Consider the following 26,748-nt stretch of genomic DNA (forward strand, 5'->3'; position numbering starts at 1 on the left):
ATGGCATTCAGGAGTATGTCTATTAACAGTAAACAAGTAATAGCCTGTTTTTAATATACATGGTAAAAACTATTTTATGAGGGCTGAGTGGGAAGACATTACAGAGTGGTCCTATAACAAATCCATTAGTGATTTGGTTTAGCCCACTTGTTACTAAAAAGTAAGCCAGGTTTCTTGAAGAAGTAATGTTTAAGTAGTTATGGTGGTTGTCGTCTCCTAATAACTTCTGCATTTGCTGGAAATTCTCATTTAGGTTTGTTAATGAGTAGCTTATAGCTCAAGGGTTTTCATGTAAACAAAGATATAGCTGTTATGAGATACTAGGCAAGCAATCGGGGAAGTGACGAATTACTAGTTTTGAGCTAAGAGAAATGATAGATTTAATCAACCTCAGGCCACAGATCTGCAAGAACATTTTTTGTTAGTTTTCAGAGCTATGTATGATATGTCAGAAGCAGCTGAGGCATAAGGAGTTGCTGAAGTATTAGCAGATGATTACAGTATATTTTCTAAGAGTAGTGATCACTAACTTTATGTGTTATACATCAACTAAGATGAGATAAGGCTTCACAAATTAGAGCATATTGCTTGTTAAAATTTATTTCTGAGCACTGGACTTAAATCTTGAGTTTGAGCTAATAATGGTGAACCACGTGAGAACTGTGCCAGACTGGTCACTTACTGACTTGTCTGACATCTCCTGTTGAAATGGGACTTAAGGAGGAAGGGTAGATCTGGCATGAACTTAAGTCAGCCTTTGGAAGCTTCCAGTCTTCCTTACTGTGGGTAGTCTGCCTCAGTTTGGGAAGGTGGCCGTAGATCTCCTTTCTATGTGTCCCACAGCACTGGAATTGTTACATTGGAAATAAGATTGTATTCAAAAAGTGAGGATCAAATAGAAGGGATTTCTGAGGTCAGTGGGCAATGGGTCTTGTCAGCTGACAAGACCCATTTTTTGCAGCAGTGGCACTGACATATTCGAGTACCTTCAGGCAGCATGCTAGAAATCTTTTTACCAGAACTGTTACACTTTGATACTAGGCAACTGAGAAGGTAGTTTACCAACTGGCCTTTTAAAGATTTTAGAGAGCTCTAGCTGTTGTTCAGTACGTACATGAAATATATGAGACATGGAAATCAAAAATCACCTGTAAATAGTATCAGTAATATATTGTTTTTACTCTGTAGCCATAACAAAGGAAATATTTTCAATATAATTTTATCCCGATATAAAAATTTCTTCCATCTTTCCTACCAGAGACTGGTTTATTATCTCCTGCTTTTCTCTGAGGGCTTTCATTTTTTCATAGACAGCTGACAATGCAGCTGGTGGGACTGAGTGGGGTCAGGCAGTCCAGTTGCTTTGTAGTTGCATGGAAGTGAGTTATGATTGTGCAGATGCATCACAATAGATTTAGCAGTGACTTGTAAGTGTTGATTATTGTGTTAGTTTATACACAGCAAGGAGCTCCTGAAGTGTGGTCTTGGCACACACAGATTTCAAACCAGTAAAGTAAATAAAGAAAATAAATACACTGACAGTTTAAAGGAAGCCACTGTGATTCTTAGTTGTATGTTTCAACTTACTCTTTTTTTATCAAGTTCTTTTGTTAGTTATCTACCACAAGGTGAGAGAAAGAGATTACAGTGTGGGATTGAGGGGAAAAAGAGGCCACAGTAAAATTAGGAATATAAAGAAAATAATTAATTGGAAGTGGGCAGAGTAAAACGGACATAAAGAATCACATCTTCAGAAGTGGTTCTGTTATCTTCATGCTTTGCTTTGTAGGATATTTCCTGCCTGTGAGCCTGATTTGTGAAAAAGTTTCCCACAAATTTCTAAGTCTTGTAGGAACTGCAGTTAGGAGTCCAGCTTGCAGATTCTGAATCCCAGGTTCTTTAGGGTACCTCACTATGCAAGTTTGTTATTTTGTAAGTAGAATTCCCTTCAGATTTCAGTGTAAAAGGCGTAGTATTGTTGTCATAATTATGTTTTCCTTGACAGAAGTAAATAGGTATCTGATTTCTAATCACCACTGACTACAGTGTTTGAATAATTTCTATTAAAGCAAAAAGCAATTACGATTAGCATTGCATTTGACCAGATATCAATTAGGATCAGTAAGTACAAACCTGGAAATAACGTGAGTATGAGGGACACAAAGTTCACAATTCAGGGGCAAGATTTCCAAGGTTTTTACAGAATCTATAAAGACCATGCACTATAAAAAATATTTACACTCTTGAAGTTTTTATGGGAGAAATCTAAATGATCACACTTCTACTGTCACCTAGATCTAACACATCTGGACTGACCTCTGCTGCCTGGGCCTTTTAATGATTCTTTGCATTTCTTCTTGAATTCCAGCACATTGATCAGAAATATCATGGAGTAGTTTTTACTGATTTCTGTGTAACCAAAAATCCTGAATGTTTCAGGACATCTGCTGCACACCATGTGCACTGCAAGTCCATCCATTTCCAGAAATGTTTGACTTCCTATGACAACACTGTGCAGATTACTGGTCTGTAGTGTAGTAAGTCCAAGATTTTCAGAAACACTGGTTTGAATTGTTATGTATGGAAACACAGCTTCGTAGGCTTGGAAGAAATCTCAAAAGATCTTTTGGTGCATCCCTATCATCCATGTATGTCTCACATTGTACATATGGATAATACCTATCATCAACTCTGCTGGACAACTTTAGAATCATAGAATAGTTAGGGTCGGAAAGGACCTTAAGACTGTCTAGTTCCAACCCCCTTTATCACTTGCTGTTAAAGACTGCACACACTCCAAACGAGTTTAGTGAATACAGAGATTTTTTACCACCCTTATTAAAATCTTATTATTCTTAATATCCTCTCTTATTCTTCTGTGCTGTTGAGCTTGTTATTTCTGTTGCCTCTTGCAAGGAGTATTGCATTCCTCTTTTCAGATATTCTTTTAAGTATTTGAAAGTTACTGATATGCTTTCTCTTCCCAACTCTCATCTTCTTAAGATAAACAGGATGAATCTATTTAATTTTCCATTGTAAATAATATTTTCTAGGCTTATGACCATGCTGGTTACCCTCCTTAGACATACCTTGAAATTAGCCCAGAGCCCAGAAGAAGCTTTCCAAATGCTGGAGTATGTGGAAAGATTTTCTTTTGCATTTCATGCACTTATATTCATGCTTAGACATGCTAGGAGTATGTTTGCTTTCCGTGTTGTTCACTCAAGCTCATATTGTGGAGCACTAGCCACCCAGACACTCTTCTGTAAAATTACTGTCTCATTCTTCATCTTCAAATTACATTTGTGAGTAATTTGTTCTGTTTTGGCAGTAAATCATTGAGAATGGTTCTGTAAATAATGTTTTCTAGACTGATTTTCATCCCACTTACGATACAGTTTTGTATGAAATTAGTGTATTTATGATAATGTAATGTGATAGTGTCAAAAGCCTAACTGCATAGCTCTTTTCATTATATGACCTATTACATTGTCATGAAATAAGTTTTAACAGAATTTGCTTTTGGCAAACCTTTGTTAGCTTTTTTCAGCAATTTCTTCCATTTCTCTATATGAGGAGATGTATACATGAGAATTAAAGGTCAAGTCTACTGCTTCAGACTAAAGGTCAGTCTGGTTTCCTATCTCTGACAGTATCAGTAGAAGACTGAAGAGGAGGAAGAACAAGCATGCAGTGGTAACTGCCTATTATACTTTATTTTAGTATCCATCGGTATGCAATTTAGAGACTAATGACATTATCTATTAACTTGTCCTAGGAACAAATATTTTTAAGTAATTGTTCTGATTTTTTTCAGTTCGTGTAAACTGACATGCCACCAATGACTGCTGTAATCTAACAAATGTGAAAAAATACTTTCTGTTGTTTTAAATGTCTGACCAATTCTTTTATTTAAGATTCAGTGCATAGTTGCTTCTTCATTTTCTTGAGGTGGGTCTACAATTTTATAGATTCCCCCTCCTCAAACCATTTCTGTTCTACCTTGTAAAGTCCTAGGTTTTAGTTATTCTTCAAACAATAGTTAATCCTTATTTCTGATCATGCCTCTTGTCCTTTCCTGTAGCTTTTCCAGTTCTGTTCCATCTTTTATCAGATGACTAGGATAGAGTGAGTGTTCAAAATAAAAGCACAGATGGATTTAAACTTCGTTGCTATACTTCCCATTTCCTAAACATTCACTAGCACAGTCCTCTACCTTCCTAATTTTTGTTTTACTACCTAAGACCAAGAAGTGATATCAGGGCCATAAGCCATTCTGTAACACATTCCATGTCTATAAACCTAACATTACTTTCCCTCTGTGCAACACTTTTTACAACATCCACCTTCACTGAATTTTATCTGGTATTTTATTGCCTTGTCAGCTTGGATCCTGAGATACTTGCACAGTTAACTCCTTCAGATTTACTACCCTGAATAGTTTAGTATAATCAGCAGGGTTTGTCATGGCATTACTGTTGCTCCTTAATGAATATGTTGAGCACAGAAAACACAGTAATTTGCTGATTACCTTCCTGAGAAAAATGGTTAATTTTGTTCCCTATTTTTAACCTATTAATTTATAGTTAACATGCATCAGTTATACAAGAAGTGTATAGAAAAGTTGATGCTTCTTGGAATGTAATTGTGTAGCTGGTTCATGCACAAGCAGTAAGACATTGTACATAGTTTTATATTTATTGTCTGTAGCCAGGCTATAGAAGCAGCACACACACTATTGCTCTGACATTGCCCAGAAGTATCTGTCTCCACATGCAAAATCCTAGACAGAAACACGGCAGCTCTGTCCTTCAGCTGATCATCTCCATAGCAGTCTAAGACTAGGTCTGCACTGTTAAATAACTTAGCTCCCCAGGTGGTTTTTGGATTCAGAGCTTCTGACCTTTCAAGTTGCCTATGCTGGCTCACACTTTGCTTTTTTTTGGCATGAACTGTTTCCTTCTGGAGTGAGCTTCAGAATTTCAGGATAGTTCTCTGCAGGGAATTCTCAGAATAGTTAACTGCAGGGAAGTACACTAAGCAGAAATATGGACAGGAACAAGCCAGACTTGGTTTCTTTCATTTTATACACTCTCACGCCAGGCCCTGCAAGAGGATGTCTCTATGACCTTGGCTTTGACCTTGGCACCAGAGTATGCAAACAGCAAACTGGTGGGCTACCACACAGTCTTCACAATATGTCGGAGACTCAGAATGGAAAAAGCACAGACATGTCTGAGGGCTATAGGTAATGTCTCTAGAGGTAATAGTCTGAGGGAAATTTTAACCAAGCACTCTCAGGGATGCACCAGACCACCCTAGAAGGTGCAAATATGATTGTCAGCCTGTTTTCACCAAACAGTTTGGGGACCAGGTGCTCTTTGCAATGTTAGACAGTAGTGTAAGCAGAAGTATCTCTGAGCCTGACATAAAAGTATATGGAAAAGATAGGAGGGTCTTTGCCTACCCTCTACACATCCCCTGACAAGTATTCCACTGGGATCACAGCAGAAACTGCACTGGCTGTCAATTCAGTGGTTGATTGGGGTTGGTTGGCTGAGTGGTATTTTGTGCTGTTAACTCCTGAGAGCAATTTAATACAAAAGGTTGAATAAAAAAGCTGAAAAGAATGTATCAAACCTTCTGAATTTTATTGTCCATTAACTGTCCCAAGCACAGTGTTGTATTTGTGCAAGAGATTTACATAGTTCAAGGAAAGGGAAAACCAAAAGGATTTCAGCAACCCAGGCTAGAGAATCAGATTTTGAGTAAAAGAACAAGACATGTGGCACAACCAAGTGCAATTAGATCATACAATCTTGTGTGCAAAATAAGCTTGTTAGCTGCTGAGGATGTCAGGAAGGAAGATAGGAAGCAATATAGAAGGAGACTTGAGGATAGTGAAAGCAGAAGGGTGTGAAGTGATTGTGCTCTTTCAAATCAGCCTTTTAAGTTTCTGTGCAAGATTGACGATTTTGTCATCCTGCTTTTTGATGAGGTGTTGAATGAATGTTTAAGAAGGCAGCACTTATCATTGCTCATCAAAGTTTTAAAAAAACTGTTTGTACTAGAGGACTGCAGTTACCAGGTCCAGCCAGGTTAGGAGACAGTCAAGTACTGAAGATGAAAACACTGTGAAAGACATACATCAGGTGCTCACACTATAGCAGGCAATAGTTTACATCTGTGTACAAGGGAACAGACCTTGTTACTTGCTTTGGTGTTTCAGCATACCTTTGATGGTGAAAGAATAGTACAAAACATGTAAGACAAAGTACAAACCTAACATTAAAATGTGAGAAGCTGATCACACAGCATTATAACAAGAATAATGCGGTTATTAAATGGTGTCTTCTGATTGGTTGTAATTTAGGATGAATTAAGTATTATATTCGTGTCAGAGAAAACAAAAAAAAAATGGACAAAGCAGCAAACTGGTAATCAGAACTCACTGAATTCTTTTCAATTGCTAAACTGTGGGCCTTAACATCTTCTCATATAGTAAAAACTTGCAATTAATCTCTGTTTATTTACTCCAAGATTGTCCAATAACAATTGTTATAATAATTGTGTCTTTCAAGAAGTATTTTATCTGGAAAAGTTTTAACAGTAGCTTGTTTGCAGACTATTCACAGGGTTATGAGATACTTACAGACTGTGACTGGGCATCTTAAAATCATATACAACATTGACCCAAACTATGTAAATATGAGTATTAGGGTAAGAGACCTGCCTTTAATTTGATCACTTCCATGTCCATTAAGAAAAGAATTTAGTGGAGGAAAAAAAAAAAAAAAGCTACAATGGACAAGCAACAGTTAAGAACTTTAAGATATACTGAGCTATTGTTTGCAGTCATTTTCTTAATACTCATCTCCCAGACCATACAACAACCCTAATCTACATTTCTCAGATGTTAATTCTGTTCCCAGAGTCATTATAAAATTTGTTGTAAAAAAAGTGATTACTGTGACCAAGCAATATTAGGAATATTTCTGGCATTGTAGAAGAAAACTGCTGAAAGTGTTGATGAGTAACTGCCACCAAAGATAATTATGTGAAAAAGAGTGATCATTATAACTGTCCAGGGGTAGTCTTGCAGTATAAACATGTGGATCCCATATTTAAAAATACCATGAATTCCTTTTTCCTGTATGAGGCAAAGACAGGCATAAACCGTTAGAACCAACAACTAATTGATGTGGTGGATTAGTGTGCTTGGAAGCTTTCTGATTTGTAGGAAAAACACAAAAACATCCTTTTTTTCCCTCCCTCCAGAGAAACATAGCAGCAGCAGGATACTGCTAGGAACTGTACCTAGTCATAGTCTCTTAAAGAGGAGCCTGCTGAACTTTGCGATTTTTCTTTTACCCTATTATTAGGTAATTAAGCCCATACAAATTTAGGAGAGGATCCTACCTAGCACAGACAGTGAGACCCACATTGCCGAGCTTTGTTGTACAGTTATGCAGTGAGTGTCCTTCTCTCTCCTACATTTCTCAAGAACATAAGTATTTGAGACTAGCAAAAGGCAGACTATATTTTTCCAGTCCTGTTCTTCTGCACAATGGGGAATCAAGTTGAGATTCATCACAAAAACAAATAAGGCCCCAAATTAAACATAACTGTTGAAAGAAACTTGTCTTGTTTTGATGTGCAGCTGAGCAGCCTTAGCTGGAACAGTTACCGTATGTCAGATAGTCTCAGTAGGAGGCAACAAACCTGTAATGGGAATAAAGATTGTTGACAGACAAGTAACAGAGGCCGTCAGCAGCACACTTAGTTTCTTAAGCCTCAAAACCTCCATATGTCTCACAGGGATACTTTTTTTCATGTTTATACATCCTCTGACCAGTTTAACACCCTGTCTCACTTCCGCCTGCTAATACCTGCAAGTGGTAAATAGCGACTGGCTCCATTTAATTATAATTTGTACCCCAACTGTGAATATATTTACTGTATCTGCTAGAAGCTCCTGGCTGAGCAGCAGCTGACTGCGGGAACAGAGAAGACCTCCCTTCCCTGAGATTGCAGGTGGTGGACAGCTACTTCTCTTGGCAGTCACCATGTGTTTTGACTGTTTCTTCTGCAATGCCACTACTTATGTATTATCCCTTCCTTGTGTGTTAGGATGGTCAATGAACAGCCTTAACGTCATCCAGTTTATTCCAGTTGGCAAATATTCACATTGAAACTTAAATAAATGGTAAAATGCAAGAGGTAAATGTAATGATCATGAATGTGAAAGGTAATTCAGGATTCCACCCAGGCTGAAATAGGCAGCTGAGAAAATTTACTGAGCTCTAGTCTCTTACTAGTCTCTTATATGCTTTTCATTCTCCTGTGTAGTTCTGTGGAGACCTAAAAATTTAAGATCTGGCAGAAATCCTGAGTGCCTGGTCCTGTCTACTAAATGGAAACATATATGGACTGCCAAGTTTCGATTAGGATTTGGATTGGGATCCAAGTTTCCTTATAAACACATGAAGTAATCTTTCTGTTCAATTCAGTACCCATCAGGCCCTTGTTAGTACATCAGTCCAGTCTTGGGCACCTCATTTCTAAAAAATTGGCCAATTGGAAAGGTACCAGGAGAGCAATAGGAGGTCTAGAAAACATATACTACTAGGAATGACTACAAAAAACTTGGATTGTTTAGTCCTTAGGGGTTTAGGTTGATTTGTTTTCTATTGAGAGTTATTTCCAAGACAGATCATTCCAATGATTTTGTTTATAGTGCTGCTATACTTGAAGGGTTGGTGAACTTCAGCACAGAGGCAGGAAAATGTATCCGGGGTAGGGGAGGGCTGGAACTCCTTAAGCCATCTTTGTCAAGAAATCTAACAAATCAGATAACTACAATGCTGCATTCAACCATATATACTGGGGTGGGTGTTGTTTTTTTCTCTTGGTGTATGAACTGCTACCATTCTTCGGTCAGTATGAGTCGTAAGTTATAAAACCTCCATCCCAGAAACAGGTCGGCTAATGAATTCTGACACTGTCTATGCCTAATCTCCATCAAAGCATAGAGCTCAAGAAATCTTGATCTCTGATTAATGAGCTCAGTACAGTTGGCTCTACCTGTAGCCATCCCATCTCCACTGCATGAATTAAATCCATGTGAAGGAAGCAAACTGTTTATCTTCCCTCCTGCATGATAGTTCTAGAACTTTGGCTAAATCTGATGACATGCTTCCACGTTAGTGATGAAGGTGATGGACAAGGCATCGTAGAGTGCAGATCTGAATTCAACTGACAGCATTGATATGTCCCCAGAGTCGCTTCCAGAACTTCCTTTACTTAAGATTATCTCATCTAACTTTGGACATTTTACAGAGATTGGTGGTGTTTAGAACTGTTCTTTGGAGATGCCTCTCTTCATTGACAAGAGGGAAAAACGTAGGATAACTGTTCCTGGATTGTTTCTGTTAAGTGTCAGGTGTATACTAGCTAAAATGATTCCTGTCATTCTTGTAGCTAAACTTAAACTCCTCCTTTGCTAATCAACAGCTCTCACTATTGCATTGTTAATGAAGTTCTCTCTTCCCATGTACTCTTGCTTCTGACACCCTTCCATTTACTTGGTCTACAGAACACTGCTAAGTGGTCCTTGTTATGCTATGATATTAAAGCTATAAAAGCAGTAGATAAGGAAATGAGGAACACTTTAGTTTCCTATAATCCCCTTGTGGGTCTGAGAAAAGACTCTAATAGTTAGTCTTTTACATGGTATGTATGCACCATGGAGATTTCACATCTTATGCTGATATTGTGCTAATGCAGGAAGGCTCAGAGGTCCTGTTCCCACAGCCTTCCAGAAGTTTGGATGCATATCTCAGTCTTATCCAAATCATCAGATGTGGGAATTGGACTGGAAACCTCATGGGACCCTAGAATTTTGGCTATAGTTGATCTAAAGATGACACGTTAGCAACTTGCTTTGCAATCTTTCAGTACTTTCACTTCTGATTTAGAGCAGGAAGGGTGGAGGTCTTAGAAAATATTAAATAATAATGAAAAGCACTGAACTGATTTTATCTGCACATGAAGTTTTAGTTTTAAGTAAAGGATCAAGTTAAGGTTCACATTGGTTATTATTTGATATTTATGCCCATAAGTGTGGCATCATTTACATGGCAACATAAGTTTGTATCTTAAGCTGCCTTCAAAGACTACTGTAAAATCTGTAAGATTGTAAGATTACATTTTAATGGAACTGCTTTTTCTTGCTGAAAATACTTCCAAAGGCGAGTCTGTCTTAGCCCATCTTCCATTTCCTATCTTCTACTCCATCATCTTTGGCTTTCTGTTGTCAGTAATTCTTATACAAAACAAAGAAAAGATAAGAACAATATAACTTGTCACCTGGGGATGTTTTCAGCTTGCTTTGCACAGGTGTAAATGGTGAAACAGAGTGGAAACACTGTCAGTGGCCTCTCATTCCTTAGTACTTCACTCTTTCATGAACCACATCCAACCTGTTTTCTTATTGCTTTCAAACCACTCTTTTTCAAGATACCTACTAAGAGAGCTTTTTGAACTACTAAATCTTTAATGTTTTGCCTTTTCAGTGACTTTGTTTGATGCAAACCAATGCCAGTCAAAGCTACCTCTTCAGAGAAGTTCACTGGAGGGTGTACAAACAAAATTTCTGAAAAATCAGTTCAAACGAATGTTACGAAGTTCCATTCTCTCCAGTTGCCCACCAAGAGCAGCAGCTTCCTGTCACCATTTGGGAAACTGGAAAGTTTTGGAAGCTCTCAGTCATGATCACATTCCATCCAGCTGAATTCACTCCTCATTTGCAGTATTTCTGCAGGCAAGGGAGGGAGTGAGTGCCTGTGGATTGCCTCATATATGGGCTAATCTCTGAAAAGGAAAGGAAGATGCAAAGTGGTCCTGTTTCTCTATGTTAAAGGACTTCAACTAGAGTTACAGACATTTAAAGTGCTTTTTAAGAACTTATTACACAAATGATGCAGCTGTAGAGAAATGGCCACTGCCTCATTTCACTGCAGACAAGTTGTATTTGGTCACAGGATCAAGTGGTTCTCATTGCAGGGTATGTTTGGATCCATTGCAGTACTGCCTTCATAATGCATCTGGTTCTCTGTCAAATGTCCTATCAGATTACTTGAAATAGTTTCACTCAAGCTCTAGGATATTTTTTTTGCTCATATTCTAGCATATTTCTAGGAAACTTTTTGTTTCAAATTACTGTAATTTTTATAAAAACATGGGACATTTAGAATTACAGAATTATGTAAGAGCAATTTTTCACTAGTACTTTTTACAGTCCCTCTGTGCAGAGAAAGACAGCCAGTCAGCTTTCTGTTGCCTTGTTATTTATATAATGATCATTTTTATAAACTATAAAAATACAGTTTATTTAAGTTAAATATATTTGGTTTCTATTGGGAATATGTTTCTAGCCTTTGGGACCTGTAAAGACAGCACATGCATAGCTACAGGGCACATCTCAAGTTGATGTTTTAAATGTTTCTAATTATAATGAGTTGGAAATGGTTTGGCTATTGAAAGCTATGCTTTTAGAGTGGATGTGGTCAAAGGGGATTAGTTGTAATTGTTGAAGTTTACAGAATCACGGCTGTAGAATAACAGCGTGCTATCTGTTTTAAAACCATAATGGAGGCCACAGCATTTCTTTTTTAATTATTTTATTTTTCTTTCCAAGTTCCTAAAAAGCATGGAACCAGAAACAAGTCACTAATAACAAGAATTTTCCTCCAAGAATATTGATTTTTGATAGCTTTTATTATCACACCTAATTACAAGTCACATTATAGTATGGAAATTTTTTACCTTACACATTTTCTTGGAGTTAAAAGTTTTAAGTCATGGAAATGCCTGAGCCCAAGCAATGTTATAAAAGAAGGTATAAGAAACAAGCATCACAGTATGTTGAAGTTTCACTTTTTTTTCAGTTTTCACAGCAAAGAAACAGGAGCTCCAGAGAAAAGTTAATATTGGTTGGAACAGAAAAAGAACAAGATCAAAATGAGTTAGATGATTTATCTGGTTTTAACTTGATAAAATTTACTCACTCTACTGAGTAGGCTGGCCAAAAGTCTATAGAGATTCATTCTGAAAACTTGTGGAAAAAAAAAAGAAACACTCCTCAGATAACTGAGGAAGCAGTAAATATGCTACATTTCTTTAAAAAGGGAAAAACAAAGACCTAGAGACAAGTCAGCATATCCTGAGAAAAATACAGGGAAAATAATTTTTAAATACATGGTTATAAACACAAAAGAAATTACTGACCAAAAAGAATTAATCAAAGAGAAGTAATACCATAGCAACCTAATTTTCAGTTGTGATTAGATAAAAATCTTCATTTATAGGAAAGAAGTAAGTAGACATCATAAATTTCAGAAAGATTTTTGACTCTAATCTCTCTAATGATATCCTCATAAGTAAGATCAGCAAGCAAAATCTTACAGCCATACTAGGGAATTAGCAGGTTTTCACTGCAAACCTGAACAGAGGCACCAAGTTCCAAGACTCTCTTCAGGATATCTCCTAATCAGAAATTCATTAATGTCTTGAATGAAGGACGAAAAATATGGTTATTGAAGTTGAAGGCAATATGAAGCCTATAATAGTTGCAAATATTTTGGCAGACTGAATAAGAACTCAAAACAATATTGACAAATTAGACAAACTATGAAATAAAAAAATGGGCATTTAACTGGGACCTGTTCAAAGCACAGCATTTAATCAGAAGTAATCAAACTTACAACTACAGAATGAGGAATAATTGCTTACATTTATTCCATGTATCTGAGGTGGTGTATCACAAATTAAACATGAATCAGTATTATCATATTAATGTAAAAGTAAACATGCATAAATGTGTGAGTATGCATACATTCTGTGCAGAAATATGAAATGTTCCTTCATGTATTAATACTGGTAAGATTTCAGTAAGAGGACTATGACCATTCTGTGGGCACAAGCACAAGAGTATCCAAAGGTCTAGAAAACCTGACAGCTTTAAGGAAAACATTGAAAAACTGTGCTAGAGAGCAGAAATTGGTAGCTAGTTAGGTAGGTGTGATAATAAATACTGAATATGTAAAAGGTTTCTGCAAAGAAAATATCTCATTTTCCAAGTTAGTTTAGAGTTTAAACAAGAATTAATAGGCTCAAATTACAAGAAGGCCATTTCAAATCATAGAAATATAGAATGGTTAGGGTTGGAAAGGACCTTAAGATGATTTAGTTCCATTCCCACTACCATGAGCAGAGACACCTCACACTAGACCGCATTGCCCAAGGCTCTGTCCAGCCTGGCCTTGGACACTGACAGGGATGGAGCATTTACCACTTCTCTGGGTAACCTGTTCCAGCGCCTCACCACTTGCACAGTAAAGAACTTCTTCCGTATATGTAACCTGAACTTCCCCTGTTTCAGTTTAAACCCATTGCCCCTTGTCCTGTTGTTACAGTCCCTGATGAAATGTCCCTCTCTGGCATCCTTGTAGGCTCCCTTCAAATACTGGAATGCTGTTCTGAGGTCTCCACACAGCTTCTGTTCTCCAGGCTGAACATCCCCAACTTTCTCAGGCTATCTTCATACAGGAGATGCTCCAGTCCCTTGATCATCCTCATGGCCATCTTCTGGACCTGTTCCAACTGTTCCATGTCCTTTATATGTTGAGGAGACCAGAACTGTATACAGTACCCCAAGTGGGGTCTCACGAGAAGAGAGTAGAGTAGGATCACCTCCTTCGACCTGCAGATTGGATTCTAAAACACTTTCTAATGTAGACGGAGAGGAGCTTACCTGGCAGGTCATAGAATTGAATTTTTTGAAGGTGTCTGAGGGCAACCATCTGTCGAGTGTTGTTCTCCTAACTAAGGCCAGGGGAGTACCCACAGTGGTCTGTCATCCTTTCAGACATACTGTCTATGACAACACATAGGCTCTTACCGCCAAGCCTGTAGCACTTGAAGAATATGAAATTTTAGAGCGTTAATCTTGACAGCCTATTTTTTATTGCAGTAGTATAGACGTGCAATCACAGCCAATGACTCTACTGCATAGACCTTGAGGAAAATACAAAATTTGCTCTGCCATCAAAGTCAGTTTCGTTAGATGGGGAAAACACTAGTTTTAAACTTCATACTGTTATGTCTCAATTTCTTTTTTTATACATTCCTGCTGAACTTAACAATGACTCAAGAATAATCAAATGCATATTTTCACCCTTACATCAAAGGCATTTGATTTCAATCCCGTCTATTCCAAGGTTTTGAAAGGTTTTAAGGACTTCTGCTTGTAGATCCATGTCAGATGCGTTGGTGTTCTCATGCTGACCTTTGAAATTTTCGTCTACATCACTGGCACCTAGGAAATGATTCCTTTTGTCTTCAATAGATTTGTATCAAACTCATAAGAGAGTCTCCTGAGAAAATCTGTAAATAATACTGAATAATTTGCAATCTAGACAAAAGCTACTTTTCTTCTTGTAACTATCATGTAATTCCAGTGGGGTATCCGGGACATATAGAGAGTAGCAGTGTAGGAAATTACCATTTTTAGCATTATTAGGTCCCTGTTACTAAAGCGTGATAGATCAAGACTATTAAACTAAGTTAAAAGAAAAATACTCAATAAAATTTTCCCTCCTCCCCACCAAATACTGCAGAGGTTAGACTATGCAAAATTGTCATGGAAAATTATGCACTTTTCAACTTCCAAATACACAAAACACACTCAATAAATCCAGGAACACTGGTGATGAGATCAAACTGATAATAGTTCTGAAGAATTCAGCTACATTTGGCTCCAGTTAAATAGCGTAACTAGGTATAATTAAGCTAGTTACTGAAGACAAAATGTAAATGTAATAACATTACGCCTGATTACCTCCTTTCAACTGCTCCACTGAGGATATAATGGAACGTAAGATTGCAAACAAACTTCACCACAAAAAATTACTATCTTTTATTATATGAATACTTGTGTTAGCTTAGGTATTGTACTGAAGAGGACATATCATTTCCATCATTCAAGTGCAAGACACTTAAAATGGGTTTATTCAGTACAAGTTTCTTATTTAAGAACTGTTCTCCTTCAGCTTCAGGTGTAACAGTGACTTGAAATGGTCTAACATGGTGTTATTTTCATGGATAATATGACAAAATATAACTTCATTTCAAAATATAACATCCATTTTAACGTAAAGATTAATAATGGCACATTTTATGTCAGTATCTTTGAGGTTTTGTGGGGTTTTTTTTTGGTTGCTGCCCTTGTTAGAAATGGGTGGACCCAGCCTAGTTTTGCTGGTGACACAGTTCAGAATGCAGCAATAAATTTCTGTAGAAAGAATTGACTATATTCTTCGCATCACTTTTTGGATGAAAAATATAATTAAAAAAAAACACAGCAAAACACTGTGGTAGTGTTTGCACAGCGTTCTTATTATCTGATAGTTTGTTACCCACATAACTTTAGGCACCCTACTTAACTTTTTTTCATTTACAGCATAAATACTTTAGGTCGTGTCTCACATGGGAGAAATATTAAAGTCCACTGTTCTGTATTAATATTCTCACAGAAAATCAGGAAAGCAAGTTTGAGTTTTCTTTACTCTGAAAGTGTGAAAACGTGAAAATGTGAATTTAAGACTAATATAAACATGATAGGCCTTGGCTAGTATGAACTCTCTGATCTGCTTATATCAATGGCATGACATTTGGTATATATGAGCTGACTATCAAGACCTATTTAAGGAGCCTTCACAACTTCTCTTGAGATGAGAGAGCATTATTCTTTTCAGCTTATGTATGGAAAATTATATATGGCTCCTTTGCAAAAGTAGACCATTTAGCCTTCAAAGTAGGTCATGGGTCTTAACTGACTCTTCCTTCACATTTGCCGAGTCTTCTTATATTACAGAGTTCCCCACATTGTAGCTCCTCTTATTTCCATCTAAGCATCTTGTGCTAATTCTCAAGTTAACATTAGTTACAACTACTGGAAGTCGTGTTTAGAGTTTTTGTTTAGACAGCCAGCCATATCTTTTCTGCTTGGCAGTAATTAAGCACCTCAAGCTACTGAAGAGGCCTTTGCTGCTGTTGGGTACCACTGAGGATGGAATAAGCTAATTTGGGGAACTGTTTTTACTCTCTCACAAGCAGCAGACTTGCAGCTCTGTATGCAACTGTGCATTCACTTTGCTTTTTCAAATCTGAGTTTCAAGACTGAGAGGCCATTAATGCAGAATTGTTCTCAGGCAGCTATAAGAAGCTCAGTGGATATTCAGATATTTCACAGTAAAGGTAAAGTTTTCTTAGTTTATAAATGGAACTCTATCCATAGCAATGCTGATTTTTTATAATGCTACAAATAAGAATCATATCATAAAAATCTTGCAACAGCAGACTTTATCAATTGGGGGTTTTTTAATTGCACATGATTGATGTGTCTGTCAACATTTATATTTGCATTTTTATACCAATATTTAAACAAAGGAATCCTTCACTTTCATCTCGTTACAGAGTTGAGCAAGGTATTTTTTTTTCCCCATTATTTCTTGTTTAATATGTTCCGTTTTGTGAGGGGCTTCAATAGGTCCTAGACCTACTGTTTATCTTGCAGTTCTCACTGAAGTCTTTCTTACATGTAAAGACTAGAGACCTTGTATCTGTTGCCAGCCTAATGTTTCTCACTAAGTAAAAACAAAGGTTCTGGTTATTGCATTAGAATTTATATATCTTAATATCAAAATATTATGCAGCTTATATAAATACAGAATTTTATATATATTTAAAAATGCACCCAGGAAAAGCCACCACTCATTCTTGACAAAAGGAGGTCTTTCATGTTAAATTGGCCAGTTTGATGTTCTCTCTCTCCTTCATACACATAAACTGCATCATCAGTTTACTTCCCAATAAAAATCAGCTATTGCCTTCTCATGCTTGACTAACAGCTGCTGCCCAGCTAACATGAAAGTCTCTACTTCCAGTCAGAGAAGAAGTAGCACCCTCGCTCCTGAGTTCAATGCCCATACAGAATGGCTTTTGCATTGTATATAAAGCAGCCATTTAAAAAAAATATTACAGCAAAAGAACTTCTTCCTCACATCTGCTCCACAATAAAGTCCACATGGTTCCACATTCTGAACAGACTGCATTCAGTTTTCAGGGACAGAAAATCAGCATTTCCGTGAAAAGCCCTGAATTCCAAGTTACACTGTTGGGTTCAGTGGATCTGTGTTTACCAAAAGGAATTTTTAAGTAAATGAAAAAATATATGGATTTTCCAGTACTACCTTGTTCAGACAAAAAACATAGAATATATTGAGAAAGAAATTATTGCAGATTCTTTTTTTTTTTCTTTTTTTAAGCAGGTAGCAATTCAGCAAGGTTTTTCCACCTGATCTATTTGTCACATTATTTGTTGGCTTGGTCTACTTGGTCTAGGATGTTCTTTACAGTTTCTAAACACTTTTGCCCTTCCTGTAATTTCCCTATTGTTAGACCCTTAGTGACTACTGATTTAGATGTATAATTGTTCTGACTACTACTGTTTTAATATCAGGAGAATTGTTGGAGCCAGGCATACTACCTGGATAAACAACTTAGAAGTTATTTGGTTGGAGATATACTTATCCTGTATTAAGATTCAATGATAAAACAGCATAGCCATCCAGTTACTCTAGCAATATTTGAAAAGAGATCTCTTAAAGTCAAGTAACTTCTACTGCTCCCAAATCAGCATGCTCTTGGGCAGAAAACATAGAGATGAAAATTCCTGTCTCCCATTACTGGCCCCTTGAGCCATCCAGTATACCAGAAAGAGTCTGTTTTAAAGAAAAAAAAAAAATTAATCATATTTATTACAAACAGAGCAAAATGTTTCTGATATCTGAAAGACAAAGATAGTGTGGCCGTTAGGGTTAGTCTTACTATATCCCAGAATGTCAACACACTTGCCAAAAGCGAATTTATCAGCTCAGTTCAGCCAAGAGATTTAGTTTATCTAAATGTCCTACAAGAAATAAATAGTTTACCACTGGTTTTGAAGATTGTGGGAAATCTAACATTTCTATTGACATATGCTGTAGATTTAATTTAATGCTGTGGTTCAGATGTCTCTTATGATAAATTTTATTAAGATCTATGCTAAGAAGAATAAAGCTGTTTCAGTATTTGTCGGGTTTAAAATGCAGGGTTAGCAAAGGAAACATTAATTGAAACAATGTTTGTGTATATTCTTGCAATGGTTTAAAGAATTTTACAAAAGTTTGCTGGTCAGTTGGTTCTGAATATTAGAAGTTTAATAGTCTTCAGGCTTATTGACTTTTCTATAGTAAGAAAATCCTCTAATGAAGTGATTAAATAGCTCAATTTTTATTTTTTAGGCATATTGGAAATAACATCTGTAGAAATTGGAGTTGTGGCAGTTAAATCTATTAAGAGCAACTATTATTTAGCCATGAACAAGAAAGGAAAAGTCTACGGCTCTGTAAGTATTTTTTAACCTTCCGAATGGATTTCAGTTATCCACATAGTTCTCTTTTTTACTTATTGAAAACCCTAATACTGTGTATTATGACTAATGAGAGCTGAAATAAGCTGTTTCATCCTCTGGTAAACCAGCACCCTCACTCTCCACAATCTCCCCTTTGTTTGTTAAGCTTGTATCACACCAAAGCAGCTGCTGGGAGTTATTGTGCTTATTGCTTCAGTCAGTTTTCTTATTAAGTAGTGGCCAATGGAGAGGATCCTACAAAATGTAATCTTTAAAGCTGTTTTTCTCTGGTTTTCTGCAGTGCAGTCACATTTATCAGTAATTTACTATGTGTGGATAAAGTGTACCTGAAATCTTGGAAACATCAGCTGTTGAAGCAGACACATCCAATATGAAATTACAACTTTGAAGATTTCTAGAGTAGTCAGCTTCCAATTGAGTGTACTAATTAACAAACAAGATTATGGGCAGTACAGACAGATGTGAACTTATATATAAGCAGATAAGGTTTGACTGAGCAGAATTTGGGTATAATTTGAAGAGTGTCCGATACAATAATCTATAAATCTGACTACTAAACTCAAGTGTACCCTCACACATCCATGTGATTACACAAATACCAGATTGTTCTAGTATTACATTTGGTTTGGTTTGTAATTTTGCCTGTAGTTAGGCCAGTTTTGCCAGTTCCAGTGAGTATGAGCCCACATAAATGTAAACTTATTCAAGTCATATGCAAAGGTTATGAACCAATCTTTAGATTGCTTTCAAATACCTATATGCTTAAAAAAGAGCAGGTCACAGATAGATACTGGGGCTGGCTTTATCCTCAGGCGATACAGCTAAGCCTCTTACCTCTGCTGAAAAGAATGAAGTAATGCCAGTTTCAACTGCAACTCCAGGGGCTTAAAGTCATTTGGTCCTGTGTTTTAAGGAAGCGTTTCTATGGGTTGGGTGTAGTTCATACAAACTATATAAACTGTCCTTCTTGATCTGCATTGTAGCTAGTCACTCCTTTCTAAACTCCTGTACAGTGTCGAAAAATCACATTCAGGAGAGACCAAAACAAAGAAATTTTTCTTAAACTCCTGTAAATGTGTATTTTAATTTCTAGTATTACACTAGTCAGAAATACAGGATAATCAGTGCTCAGTCCTGCACCACTGGGAGGTGTAAGATATACTGAGTTGCTGACAAAGTGACCTTTTGTAACTTAAGTTACACTAATTGATCGTGGATATGCGTCTGCACTTACGTGAAGGTGATAGCATAAATCATCATCTTCAATTGACACATCTCATTTTACAGTGTTTGATTTAGTCATTTATGATGGTCCTTCCCAAAGCTTGAGAAAAGATCTTTCTACCCATGTTTTAGCCACAGCTGGTATATGGTGAGAATCCATCCCAACCCTATATGCACGCAAAAGAAGTCAAAGCAGCTTTCAGGTACCTAGGTGGAAACTGCTTCCATAAGATTCAGTAATTCATAGCGTATTAGAAATAGTGTTGACAGGAGGATACGAAAGTGGAAAGCCTTTTTTTTAATTCCAGCTGAGATAATTTTTCAATATTCACATCATAAAATCACAACATAATGGCTTATCAAAACCTATTCCGTAATACCTCAGAGATTTCAAGAATCCTTCTATTATTTTTCCCATCCTCCCAAGACTTGCAGTTAGACTCATATTACTACAATGTGGCAGCTTGCAGATGAATATGAAAACCAGAACCAATAACAATTTTAAAAACACTCTTGAGCATGTGCACAATAGACACTGGTGTAGGTTTATGCTGAAATTTGTTTGAAATGAGCAAAGCAGTACTGAGCTGACACTCAGACCCCTGCCAATAAGACTTCTTAACCACATCACAACATCATCTGTTCTCTCTTTATTATCTAAGAATAGAGATAAAAGTTTGGATTTGAGTACAGTTCTGCATCTGGGAAAACAAGTTAAGTAAGACTTTCTATGTTTATCAAATACTTTTCCATTTGACTTACTTTGGTTAGAATGAGAGACTAAAAGAAGACTATTTGGTTTCTTTAACAAAATAAGCAGATGACAGAAGTTACTGCAGTTTAGAACTGATTGCTGGTCACCTGCCTCCTTAGTATCTTGACACCAGAGGTGGCATGTTGCAGTAAATAAATATTAAATTAGCTATGTATATCTTTATGAATACAGGCAGTATCAAGGGTCATATAGAGTCTTCTCTTGATCGTGCCAGACATTGTTCAACTAACTACTAATTCCAAAGTCAAAGAACATTTTGGGAACCAAATTAAGTCTGAATATACAAAATTCTGCTAGGAAAATATAAGCATTCTGTGGCCTTAGCAGCAAATAAATGAAATATTAATTACAGACCCAAAAGTTCTTACTATATCAAAGTACTGATCATTGGCAGTTTAAAAATTCTGATTTAAATTAATAGGAATGAAAAATATATTTTTAAAATATATCCTTTTTTATTCATGTGGATATTTTCTATATCTTTACTAGCTGAATATCTGAGGATTTTGATCATAATAAAAGATAAAATGCCCCTAAAATTCTTATCTGTGCCATGAAAATTGTTTTATTGTTGAGACGTATTTATTGTCTTGTTCATAGACAGGGTAAACATACCACATGTAGTTAATATATCACACTCTAAGATTGTGACATGCTTCTGCCTGAGCTGTGAAACGACATCTCATTTTCTGAATACAAATTTTTGGTTGTAATTAAAGTATGTTGTAATTATTCCACTTTCAAAAGCCTTCTAAGTGGAATACAAGTAACTTGATAAAACTAGGGAGTTTTATACCCACTACAAACAAGTAGAAAGTACTTGTTTGTTGAAACAAAGCATTCTTATCTTCATTGTACAGAAGATATGTATAAAAGTGCATTTAACATTATAGACAAAAATGGTCTTTCTCCTACATGCTTCCACCAGCTTGTATTTTTGTATTTTTGTATTTTTTTTTTAGCAAACTGTCAACTGGCTCTCCTTTATAAACAAAAACCCTAATCCCTAGCACCATATAAAAAAAATTGCTTTCAGGTTTATTTAGTCAATAAGATACAGGACCATCCATGATTCTTCTTTAGTCTAAGCCCTTTTCCAGGTCTGCAAAGTAAACAAGCCTCACATGCATCGTAACAGCAGTGTAACAGTGACTTGCACACATCCAGAAATGCCAGTGTGGTGTAAAGGATCTTACTTAAATAAGAAGTAGGCCTATGCCATGAATGTTTGTTTAACATATGGTATCAATAATCTCATTCAAGATATTTAAGAGTTATATTTGTTATGATTAATGGTTCCAAGATTGCTACCTCATACTTTGAGTTTATGACTGAGAATATGATTTAACATTGTTGCTATATTCCAACACAGAGTTTAAATTCAGCTATGAGTGAATTATATAATTTCACCGCTGTAATTATGCACCAAAAAAAAAAAAGTCTTATGTTGATTTCACCTTTTACAGTCTAACTAATGTTGCTTTAAATGCTGTGCACACAATGAAACTTTTCTTTAAGTACACTGTAGAATTCTAAAAGTGTGTTGCATACACACTGCTCAAATGTTCCAAAACACTTTTAGAAACTATTTACCTTCATTATACTGCAACTCTGACAGATTATGTTTATTCTGAATTTGTGTATTTGGTTTCTTCTTTTAACAGAAGGAGTTTAACAGTGATTGCAAATTGAAGGAAAGAATAGAAGAAAATGGATATAACACATATGCGTCATTAAATTGGAAGCACAACGGAAGGCAAATGTTTGTGGCCCTGAATGGAAGGGGAGCCACAAAGAGAGGACAGAAAACAAGAAGGAAAAACACTTCAGCTCACTTTCTTCCAATGGTAGTGATGTCATAGATGAAGGAACTATTCTATTGATACAGTTGAACCAAAGGCTCTTATGTCAAGAATATTCAGTAATCTTATTGAAGAGTAAATGCAAAGAAATAGTGCAGACATCTGCTTGTTTGAAAAGAGAGCAGGGGAAGCATTTGAAGGTTTTGTACTCATTACTGGCATATGAAATACTTTTAATCAGTTCAGTGTCATATCTTATAATCAAGATATAAGCTGGATCAATGGGGATGTAAGTTACTGCCAGTGTGAACAATTTTTTTTAATTTTATTTTATCTCTGCAACAGAACTTAACGAACATGAGACAATCTGTTGAATGATCTTCATGGGGAAAGTTATTTATGGAATACTAACTCGTATCAAAGACCTTAGTTGCTCGTTCAAGCCTAATGATCCAATGAACAGTTAGACACACAAACATTTACTGGAAGCACTTGGGTCATATGCACAAATTATGACATTTCTGGAGGAGCCTTGTGGACGAATGGATAGACTTAAGGAATATAAGCAAAGTAGTATAAAACTGTTCTAACAAAATGAATAGTATGGTTTGCTTGTATGTTCAAAATTCATTTCTTTTTATTTCTCTCTTAAGTTATTTATTTAATAGGATGTTAAATATCTTTCTGATTTGAAATATTTTCATTTACTTCTCTGTTATTTTCCCTTTTTCTCAGTACTTCACACAGAGGTTGATAGATTTAAATGTCAAAACCTCAGAAGTACTCTGAGAATAAGTAGTAGACAAGGCTTTAAAGGCAGAATTTAATATGTATAATCCATTTTTTTTCCTAAACTGTCTTGCACTTAAGCAAAAAGACCAAACAAGCAGTGCTTGCATTTGTGGTATTGGGTGTCTTTATGTTGGAGAGGATAACTTTTTTTAGTTATCAACACTCAAGAGCAAAATTCAAAAAATACTTTGTTCAAAGGGTCTTTCTGTTGAAATAGAGAGAAGGGGCCACATATGTACTTGGGTGTCAGTGCATGTGTATATTCATCTGACTGATTCCAATTTAAAACTAAGATTCAACGCATTGCAATCAGTGAAATATTCTGCAGCAAGCATTGGGCTGGAACATAGATGTTGACAGCCGTGTTAAAGTCACTGAGATTACAAATGTTAAAGAGTGTGAAGATCTGATGCATCGCAATCAGTGAAATATTCTGCAGCAGGCATTGGGCTGGAACATAGATGTTGACAGCCGTGTTAAAGTCACCGAGATTACAAATGTTAGAGTGTGTAACTCCCAAGTGTAAAATTTGGCATTTGAAACATAAGTAAAAATGGACACGCAGTCCTGCACTGCTTACTCAACTAATACACCCATTCAGCACATCTGTTCTAGTTATCAGCTTGTAGAATCACATGCATATAGTGGGAAAGATACCTAAGTAAGGACTGAGGGACAGGAGATCCAAAGTCATACTCATGCATTTATCAGAGATTATTATTCACATGTATATTATATATGAGACACAACCAGAAAGCTGTGCTGGTTATCCAGCTTTAGCCTGCCTTTCATATCCATCATAGTAACTGAAGGCTTAAAATACATAGTATCCAGCACATTTTTATGAAGTGTTACTAGTCCCATGGCTTAACTTGAGCAACTGCAGTATAATAAAGTTAAGCATAATATGAAGTCTGTTCAATTAAAGGTACATAAGGTATGTTTTATGTTTTGCTTTACTCTGTAATTTTAGAGAGCTCTGGATAGCTCACCAATGTAACCATATTGAGATTCATTTTGTTAGAGCAGGTAAATAGAAAACAGTACATCAACCAATTTTTACCACTGTCTTCACATTGTATTCCACTAAATAAATCAATAAGCCTTTTTCAGTGTCTTTAGTAAGAAACAAAAGTAGTATAATATTATTTTGTTCTAAATACTTTAACTGATAAGTATGAGATTATATGGATGCTGCAGTTTTATCTTCAATATTTCTTGTTGTGAAAAAGTTGGTTCTATTTTTATTGTTTGGAAGCTGTATTTTGGTACAAGGGAGAGCCTTGCTTAATGTGTCTTTTTGAGAATGTTTAACCTCTATAAAGGCTGGTGTAGTTGGAATCTTCTGTAAGTTATTTAAGTCAATGTTTAACCAGCACTTCGATCTTAACCTGTTATTTAAATATTAGCTGTTCTTTTTTTTTTTTTCAAAAAAATGGCAAAAAGAAAAAAAAAAACAGCTTTTCCGTAAAATACAAAATAGTCAGATTGTATTTCCTGTCCTTATATAAAGTCAACTGTTTCAACCCAAGAATTCTTTGAGAGACATTTTAGCTGATAGCTGGCATTGTATTTCATGGTACTTTATCTCCAGCTTTCTTCTTCACAAATGAGATTTTTGTAGAAAGGGAAATAAGAATTTCAGACCTTAAATGTAATTGCAGGTCATAGCAAAACTTAACTGCCATGATAAAGACAAGTTTCTGTTGTTTAAATTTGTAATCACTAATTAAAACTGACAAGACCTAAAGGACCACCCACAGAGAACATTCAATGTGAGCTTGGATGAATGCAGTATTGGATGACCACTTAAAGAACATATAGGGTACAAATGAATTTCTCTTTTGACAGAATTACCTAAATGACTTGGTCAGGGAAAGGATTCTGCATAAATATGATCATAGTACTCAAAACACCATGCTGCTCAGAGGCCAAAATCAGGAAATACCACTTTTCCAAAGTGAATCAAGAACCATTTGTGGCATGAATAGTGGTTTCTGAAAATTAACCAAAATAAAAGGACCTTGAAGGAATCATTGATTCCTGTGTGTTTGATATACTGTCGTGGGAGGAAACTGCAGACACTCTATCTAGAGTATCACAGATCCTCAACCATAAGCTCTGTTTTATGTCACCCTTCGCATAACAGACTCCTGAGCAAAAGAAATATAAGGGTAGGGATTTTTAAAAGAGAAATAAAAATCACTGAGCAACAATGCATAGTATGTTATATTAAAAAAAAAAAAATCAACGTGGGGATAGAGAATAAAAATAATGTCCATGTTTGTTTTATTAACCTGAAAAGATACTGCACAATAAAAATAAAAAGGGAAAATACCCATTGTACTACAGGATGTGGTTTGGTGCTGTATAGCCCCAAAACAAAACAAATATCACTTGAACATTTCTGAGTTTCTTTAATTTTTTGCATGTGTGAGTCAGCTATCTCCACACTAATAACAACCAAATGCTTTAGATTCTTCCTGTAAGTATTCAAATCCACTTAGTTTATAAAGTGGAAAAAGCAATGAATTTAAAGCAAGTACATTTGATGAAAGAATGAAGGGCTTTAGGAAGAACATGTACTCACATTTTTAAAGTAAACTTTAGACATGGAAAAATAGTTACATTTTATATAAGACTTTATTCAAGACATTTCATGTTATGAAGTTCACTAAGGGTTAGTAACTTTTAGTAATAAAAGACTACCAGTGTATCAGCACAACTGTAATTTCTGTCCCTTCTGAAACTGATTGTCTCTATTCACACTATCAGTCATAACTGCTTCAAGGAGTGATCTTGTAACCAATGCATGGAGACAGCCCCTCTTTTGTAGTATCAAGTATCGTTATTTACTTTACTAAGTTAGATTGTGGGGCAGAATTCATCCTCCTAATTTTCTATTAAATTAGAGAAAAGGAAGTGCAAGACAACACATATTTTGCTGCAGATAGTAAATGCCTGATTACTGATGGTATTTTTCAGAAAAAGCTCATTGATTGAATCAATGCTGGTGCAACTGCAAGTAACAAACACATGCAAAAAGATATAAAAAGTTGTTTCCCATCATATTGTAAGCAAGAAATCAAATATGGAAAATCAATTAGATTTGGACCTATCAGATTATGATTTATGGTTACGCTTAACCTCCTCAGATATTTGAATTTCATGTTTAACTATATGGAAATTTTCTTGGAGTAACTTTGGGGATTTTCTAATAAAGCATGGTGAATCTCAGATATCTGATTAATGTCTTTTCACTTACTAGTCCCAGAAAAAAAGATGTATGTCCTTTGCCCGGCCCAACAATGTAAAGAAAATACACCCTGGCGAAAGGCAAAATAAAGGAACCATGACTAAACCTCAAGTAACTGATATGGGATCATTGATCTCTAAGCTACTGCAGTATAAATAAGGATAATTTGCACTCCTGAAATTCCTCAGCAGAAATCATAGAATTGTCTAGGTTGGAAAAGACCTTTAAGATCATCAGGTCCAAGCATTACCCCAGGACTGCCAAGTCCACCACTAAATAATGTCACTCAGGGCCACATCCACATGGTTTTTGAACACTTTGAGGGATGGTAATTCCACCACTGCCCTGGGCAGCCTGTTCCAAT

The 26,748-nt window shown here is 36.0% G+C and overlaps 1 protein-coding gene and 1 long non-coding RNA gene across 2 annotated transcripts in view; one reads left to right on the forward strand and one right to left on the reverse strand.

Moving 5' to 3' along the window:
- FGF10 (fibroblast growth factor 10) overlaps positions 1-26,365 on the forward strand; it is a 61,688-nt gene extending 35,323 nt beyond the window's left edge. Inside the window, exons 2-3 of the mRNA XM_062621780.1 lie at positions 18,405-18,508; positions 22,199-26,365. Of these exons, the coding sequence (XP_062477764.1) occupies positions 18,405-18,508; positions 22,199-22,396 (302 nt within the window). The 3' untranslated portion in view covers positions 22,397-26,365. The remainder of the gene's footprint in view (positions 1-18,404; positions 18,509-22,198) is intronic.
- Positions 1-26,748, reverse strand: part of LOC134165222 (uncharacterized) — a 47,336-nt gene that overhangs the window by 8,290 nt on the left and 12,298 nt on the right. The window contains exon 2 of the long non-coding RNA XR_009965440.1: positions 10,683-10,872. This is a non-coding gene — a long non-coding RNA (uncharacterized LOC134165222). The remainder of the gene's footprint in view (positions 1-10,682; positions 10,873-26,748) is intronic.

Source organism: Pezoporus occidentalis, unplaced genomic scaffold, assembly GCF_034315485.1.
Source record: "Pezoporus occidentalis ecotype Australia unplaced genomic scaffold, CSIRO_AGI_Poc_V1 ctg234, whole genome shotgun sequence".
Taxonomy (NCBI): Eukaryota; Metazoa; Chordata; class Aves; order Psittaciformes; family Psittacidae; genus Pezoporus; species Pezoporus occidentalis.